At 46.5% G+C, this 7,747-nt stretch overlaps 1 protein-coding gene and 1 pseudogene across 1 annotated transcript; one reads left to right on the top strand and one right to left on the bottom strand.

The window, feature by feature from the left end:
- The first annotated feature begins 288 nt into the window (after positions 1–288).
- On the top strand, positions 289–1,008 carry LOC103655519 (uncharacterized). Its single transcript, XM_035967609.1, has 4 exons — positions 289–294; positions 392–586; positions 671–793; positions 906–1,008. Exons 1-4 carry the CDS (start codon positions 289–291, stop codon positions 909–911), a joined length of 330 nt encoding a protein of 109 aa, XP_035823502.1. The 3' UTR covers positions 912–1,008.
- LOC103655518 (protein TIFY 11b-like) lies at positions 997–1,820 on the bottom strand (annotated as a pseudogene).
- Positions 1,821–7,747: the final 5,927 nt, after the last annotated feature.

The following is a 7,747-nucleotide window of genomic DNA, read 5'->3' as shown; positions in this document are numbered from 1 at the left end:
TCCCAACATCCAGAAGCCTACCAAAATAGTATGCTATAAAGGAGTAATAACAAATTAAAGATGCTGCAACTTAGAAAAACGAACACACAAGCATAATGGTGGCATCTCAATACATATATCTAAAGGCAGTAGATGGATCAGCTTAACTTGACCCTTATTAATGCAATGGATACACTAATCACAAAGTTCTTACAATCTTACCTGAACAAACACAGTCTTGAGCCTCGTCCTGTACTTCAGGGTGTCCGAATGCTACGACAAGGAGGTTTCCGAACATTTCAAGAGTCTATGATGGTTAGTCGTTTTTTCAGTCAATCCGCCATCTTTAATACTTGTACTTCCTGTGGTTTAAGTCGAAGTCTAATAATTGACTCTTTCCTGACGACGACAGAGGTTTTTCGAGGACGAAACCGAGAAGGTGAAAGGGTTCACGTCAGAATCCACCGTCAGCTACAGAGACCGGCTCAAGATCATGGTCGGGCTGGTCAACCCGGACGACCTCCAGCTGGGCTCTACGGAGAGGAAGCTCGTCCAGGCGTACAACGAGAAGCCAGTCCTCTCGCGGCCCCAGCACAGCTTCTACGAGGTACCCGAACCACGTCGTTCCTTGTTCGTATCGATGCTTCAGATAAACCACCTACCTTCGAATCTGCCATGTTTGCATCGCCAGGGAGAGGACTACCTTGAGGTGGACCTTGACATCCACCGGTTCAGCTACATTGCTAGGAAGGGGCTGGATTCGTTCAGGGCACGCCTCAAGAACGGCATCCTCGATCTGGGGTTAACGATCCAGGTCAGATTCCATTCAGATCCTCCAATAGAGAAGAAGCAGAAGCTATCTATCACAGTCTTCTTCAGCTTCTCCTTGTTTGTCTAAATTCCAGTTGACCGCTGTGATCTTGCAGGCCTAGAAGCAGTCGGAGCTCCCTGAGCAGGTCCTCTGCTGCGTCAGGCTGAACAAGATCGATTTCACTGACCAAGAAGTTCCAACAATAGTCACCATTGATGCCGAAGTGCCAGAGGTGACCCTTTTGCGGGGATGAGGTTGTCCTCGCAGTCCACCGCCACGTCGCTAGCCACGTCGAGCGCCAGTGCCGCGACGGCGTAGATCGTCCCCATCCGCATCCCTCCCCCTTCCTTGTGGCATCTGGCGGCACCATCGGCAATGACGGGACGGGGTGGAGCTAGAGAGCGTGAGGCGGAGGTTACCTGGGCTTGGAGGTTGAGGGGGGGAGTAGCGACTGGGTGGACCCAGGTCTCGCACGATCTGGGGAAGACAGCGGGGCAGACCAGGTAGCGAGCACGGCAAAAAACTTGGGAGTGGGGCGGCGGGTGCGGTTCTGCGGGTGAGCTGCAGCAGGAAACGGACGCTCGAAGATGGGCCCACCTGTCGAGGGTGGGCAGAACCGCAGAACAGCGCGATGGTGAGGCGGTCGGCTTCCGTGCTGCCGAGCCCGAGCCAGGAGGCCAAGGCCGAGGCTGGCTTGACCGTCTTCTTCTCCGGCTCCTCCGTGGGGTACGACGGGCGGGCGTAGGGCGCGCGCTGGACGAGGCGGTCCTTGCGCTTGGCCAGGAACCGCTGCAGCGACGCCTTCCGGGCGATGGGCAGGTCATCGCCGGTCGCGAGGCGCATGACCTCGGCCGCCTTCTCCGTCGGGAAGTCCTCGAACACCACCACCATGCCGCGCGTAGAAGATGGTGAGCGGCGGCGCCGCGACGGGGGCGGGCCCGCGCATCTCCTCGGCCCTCGCGGCGGCCGGCCCCTGCTGCTCGTCGGCGCCGACGTCCGCGCCGGGCATCAGGCTCAGGGTCGTGGTGGCTGGGGCGCCCGGAGGTGGAGGGAGGGAGCGGTTGCTAGCGTGCGTGTTGGGAGGAGAACTATGAACGGGAGGGGGCAGAGGGAGCCATGTTGCGCGTGCGGAAGGGGGAGGGCGGACGGGAGGCGACGCACGCGAGACGGCGGACGGACGACACACGAAAACGGGGCTTTGGGATGGACGGTGCAGATTGTGGGAAGGCAGAACAGGCAGAACGGCAGAACGTAAAAAGGCAAACTACTATTGCTGTCTTAATAAGTAGTATAGATTTGGATGTATTTTGTTCTACAGCCAGTGTGACCATCAATGTAAGGAAGCATTCTGATGATATGTGGAATATCAATAACTTTGCCTATTTACTGCATGTTAGTGAAATTTATTAGAACATGTAAGCAGTTTCAATTCAATAGATTCGACAAGTGGATTCAAGTGATTGGTTTTATTCTTCTGTTTGTTCTCAACACACGAGTCTATTGGTTGTGAACAACATTCAATAGATCTTCATCCAGCCTGAAATCTTTTTCTGTTATCGGTGTCTGTTGCTTTTACTAACATTTATTCAATAATTTAAGTGTCGTTGCAACGCACGAGCATGATACTAGTCTAATATATAAATATAATCTGAGTAATAAACTTTGCGTATACGATCTGTGAGGGAATCGGTAGTGTTTCCATGTTCCAACTCCTACCATATTAGCGCTACATTGGTAATTCTGTTTGTGGTGAGTCAATGGCAAATTGGCAATAGGGCATCGTTTATCTATAAAAGATAAAAGAAATGGTTCGTTATTGTTTTTTATAATCACCTTATTAGCAGGCCCTCGAGGCCTCGACCGTTTACCCTTGCAAAGGCACGCAAACACATTGTACCTTATAAGCACATACAAAAGAAATACAGTAGTTTGAGAGATTTTGATAATGACATTCAAAATAACAAACGGTCAGATCTTAAATTAGACATCGCTCGTTAAATTCTAAATTTAAAACCAAACTACCAAAGTCCCTCCGAACACCAACATGTACGAACAAGTTTCTACTGTCCTTGATTATTAAGAGGGCATCATCCTCCTTGCAGGTTTCACGTACTGAACCAAACGTTAATGATTTTTTGGGCTTGGATAATGTGCCAGAGGAGAGTATACAGAGTTATCAAGTTCTTGTTGTACTAGTATCAAGTGTCGTTTCACGTACCGAGAGGTTAAATATATTCAACTTTAAGTAAATATATAAGTATATTACTAAATTAATTATTAAATACATTTATAATATATTTATTTATGGATATAAATATTACAAATATTTAAAAAAATCTAGGCGTTCCGTTCTCAAGCATGCACGTGGTAGCCTCTCCTGTCTGGCACAACCACCGTTGCTCTTCATTTTAAGCGATTTTGGAGCAACTCTAATAGCAACTTTAAACACATAAACAAATTAAAATATAGAGTATAAACAAGAAAGAACAACTTTAACAGGAGCCTTATTTCAATATAATTCATCTAAATGTTTCAGGACCTAACCTAAAGGGTAGCATATATTTTAGACTCAGAAACTCATGGACAATATTGTTCATGCTCCTCCCAATCTCAAATGGACATTTCCACGAGCCTTCTTCCTTTGCTGCCACTACCTCTCTCTACTCTCGTTCCGCCACCACGCGCCTACCCCGTTCCCATCTCACGCTTACCCTATTCCCATCTCGGTGTCGTGGAAGGTCGTCGCTCCTCTCTATCCTCCTGCATTCCCTAGTCTGTCTCCTAACTCCCCTCCTCCTGATCTGCTTCCTGGCTGATGGATCCAAAGTCATCGTCCCCAAGGTTGCGCTCGTCATCGAGGATTCAACGGTTTTCCTTCAACAATGCTCTAGATGCAATCAAAGGTGTGTCACGGGGTGTGTCACAGGTCACCCGTGCAGCGTCTCGCAAGGTTCCACCTGTGTCACGTTGTCATGCGTCCACCGGCACAAGTAAACCATGTTCTGCATCTTAGCCATTACCCCAAGCCCCATCACCCATCATGGATGCCTATACATTACCTTCTTATCAAGGCCCAATTACCATCTGAACTCATTGTTGATTGAAGGGAGTAAAGTAACATACAACTTTAGGTGTTTTGGTCACTGTCATGGCTGAATAGTGTTGTTCTTTATAATTTTTGTTGGGGGCCTTCTTCTTCCGAAGGTCCTAAAAAACGTGACTGACCATATGTTTTCAGTATGACATGGATTATTAAGGGGGGCTTCGGCTTCGAGATAAAGGTCGTCTCTCATGACAGGGTGAACATATAACCCGAAGGCGATAAGAATGGACGACGAAGATATAGCCGAAGACCTTCGGTTTGATGTGATGACGAAGACCAAGTATGATGAGGACCAAAAAGGGACAAAGACTATCCAATCCTTAATGATTCGTGTTATGGTTATAGATGAATGTCAAGGGCATAAATGTACTTTTACTCGGGTTGTGTCCTGTGCTTATAAATAGATGAACAGTAGCACCGTACTGTTCACGCTAAATTGTAATCACTCTCTCGCGTATTCACCTTCGAGCAAGCCGAACGTATCAATGTAATATTAATGCTGTCAGTATTCATACATGTTTCATGAAATACAAATATGTATGAATTAATGAAATGCAGTTAGTGCCTTCATCCTTTTGCATTCTTATTCACATATTAAATGATGAAGGTAAGTCCTTCCTGACCTTCGTCTGATGAACATTATTCCTATGTGAAGATAATGCTTCGAAAGACGAAGGTCCATAATCATTAACAATTGTGTTGCCTTGTTCTTGATCTACAACATTCGAGAACAAGTGACTAACATTGGCGCCCACCTCCGGTGAATTCAAACGACCACCTTCGACAAGCATTCACCTTTATCATGCCGCCGAAGAAGACAACAGCGCCAGGGGCTGCCCTGCAGCAACTGTACACAAATCAGGATACACTTCCCCAGCGAGAAGCTAGAAGCCAAAAGAGAAAGGCTACCAGCCCAACACCTCAGGATGAGAAGTTGGATCAGGAGATCAAGGACTTGGAGGCCATTCATCAGCAAGTACAAAGGAAGAGAGAAAAGATGTTTTGGCTAGCCGACCTTCAGAAGAAGATCGACGAAGCTGCCGAGGAAATGCGTCACCTTACTCAGGATGACCATGATCGAAGGCCCCAACATAGGGAGCTTCGTCAAGAAAGTCCAGTCAAAGAGGATGAATGGTATGATGACTTTCATCATGGCAACTTTGCTTTCGATGACGCTTCTCCTCTAGCAGCAGAGTTGCAGGCTACCCCATGGCCATCATCTTAGAAGCCACCTCAGCTCTCCATGTACGATGGACACTCAGATCCGAAGCAATTTCTGATGAGCTACGAAGCAACCATATCCTCATATGGGGGCAACACTGTTGTCATGGCGAAGTCCTTCGTCATGGTAGTCAGGAGTATGGCCCAAACATGGTATTCTTCTCTTCGGCCAGGAACAATCACTTCATGGCAGAAGCTGAAGGATATGCTAGTCATCAGCTTCCAAGGTTTCCAAATGAAACCAGTAACTACCCAAGCACTATTCCAATGCACGCAAGACCATGAGGAGTACTTGCAGGTGTACGTCAGAAGGTTCTTGCGTCTTAGAGCTCAGACGCCTACAGTGCCTAATGAGATTGTCATTGAAGCCATGATCAAGGGGCTCAGACCAGGACCAACGGTGCAATATTTTGCAAGGAAGCCACCACAAACCTTGGAGAAGCTTCTCTAGAAAATGGATGAGTACATCCAAGCTGACAACGATACGCTAGAGAAGGGAGGAAGCTTATAGGTATTCTGAGATGACCAGGGGCTCTGGAGGAAGGGTCCATCGCAGGCATGTCAGGACGATCCATAATCCCAACTCAGGTGATGACAGAGGAAACCACTCTCAAGGCATCAGCTGAGCTCCCAGACTTCAGGGACGCAACAAAGCTCTTACAGGTAGGGGTGGTAATGGGCTCTAGATTTTACACTACAAACCTTAAGGATCGAATCGGATTAGGATCGGGCCCTATTCCTATTCATTTTTGAACTAAAACTATTTAAGGGCCTTAACTTTTTGTGAAGGGACATTTGGATCGTGATCCATTACCACCCCTACTTATAGGCCACCGGCTCCAAGAGGTAGAGGAGGCAGAAGCTTCGGAGGAAGGTTCAGCTCCCAGCCCAGAAGATTGTTATGTTTATTCTGCGGGGAGGACAAAGGATATAGAACAAGGACATGCCAAGTCACGATCCAGAAGCAGAAAGAGATAGATGAAGCCGAAGCAAGACAGAATCAACCGAAGCAAGTTCTGCATACCGCTTCATGCTATTCCCCATACATTCCCGAGTATGTGGGCAACCAACAGCCCATAGCATCAGTTGCTTCGGCAAGCCACTCTCAAGCTGCATGGGTCCCACTAACACCACCACCTATGGCACCAGCCCTGACCCACAATCAGCAGCCAAAAGGGCACTGCCAAACACAGCAACAACGTGACGTGCGTGAAGAATCCGAAGCTTGCACAATCAATAGCACTGTGCCCGAGTCGAGGCACATGTACTGAAGTCACACAGGGGTTCTATTATAAAATTTCCATACCTAATGTACTCTTTACCTTTCTGTCCTTATTTTGCTCCCCTTCGAAGACAATATAAGAAGGTTTAACCTTCGTCCTGTTGTAAAAAATCTATGGTTACACCATCGAGTGTAACAGGAAGGGTGATGAAGCTCCAAAGTCGTTCCTAAGGGAATGCAGAGCTAAAATGCCACCTAAGTAAAAGGCGAAGAAGCTCCAAAGTTGTTCCTAAGGGGATGCAGAGCTTAAATGCCACCTAAGTAAAAGGTGAAAAAGCTCCAAAGTCGTTCCTAAGGGGATGCAGAGCTTAGCTCCAAAGTCGTTCCTAAGGGAATGCAGAGCTGAAATACCACCTAAGTAAAAGGTGAAGAGACTCCAAAGTAGTTCCTAAAAGTATGCAGAGTCTGGGTGTGTATTAGCGTGGGTTTTTATCTTCGGCATAAACATCATTTCGCATCATACCATCATATCGCATAACATCGCATCATACATTATTTTGCATCAGCAAAAAGCCGTGGAAAAGAAGGAAAGTTGCTCCTTCAAAAATACATGTCGGATCATGAAAGAATGTGATGTAGCACAAAATACGCCTTCGGCAGATATATTTTTATACAGAAGGGCAATCTTCATCAGCAGTATTACTACACAACAACTGTGCCATAATACCCAGTATTGAATCAACAGAAGGGGAATCTTTTTCTTTGTGAAGCATGAAAAGAAGGGAAGGTGTTTTTTCGCCAGCATCTCAAAAAGTTATGTACAAAGGTTTCATGCATCACAAAGAAATATATTACATTAATACACATGCAAATAGTTGATACTTGGTTTTTACAAAGGCAAAAGCTATGTACAAAAACTAAACTCTCAAATATATAAAGCTTTAATCTTCTTTCAACACTTTTTCGGTGGCTTTGTTTAGTAGTCTGTTGACAGCTTCGTCAACAGCTTCATTGACAATTTTTAATCGTCTCGAGCGCTTCCTTCAGGGCAGGGTCAGCTTCTAGGTTGTATGGCTCCGCTGGGGGAGAAAGTTCATCTGCATCATAAAATATGTTTGTTAGTTCCGAAGCAAAAACGGATTACGAAGCTAAATCTTAATAAAGGTACCTATAAAGCCTCACAAGCTCAGCAGCTTCTTCAGCTCTTTTGGCATATTCTTGAGCGTCGTGAGATTCTTTTTCTTTCTTTCTAATAGCTTCATCAGCTATCTCATGGCCTCCCTTCATCCATACCTCGGAGTAAAATTTCCCGCCTAATGCAGAAGCTTCGGCTGAAGGGTTTTTAACGTCATCGACTGAAAAAGCAAATTTTGGCTGAACTACAACCTTGGCATGTTCGCAACCAGCCTTC

This window comes from Zea mays, chromosome 4 (assembly GCF_902167145.1).
Source record: "Zea mays cultivar B73 chromosome 4, Zm-B73-REFERENCE-NAM-5.0, whole genome shotgun sequence".
NCBI classification, from domain to species: domain Eukaryota; kingdom Viridiplantae; phylum Streptophyta; class Magnoliopsida; order Poales; family Poaceae; genus Zea; species Zea mays.
Note: the sequence above shows the minus strand (reverse complement) of the source record. Positions and strands in the feature narration are given on the sequence as shown.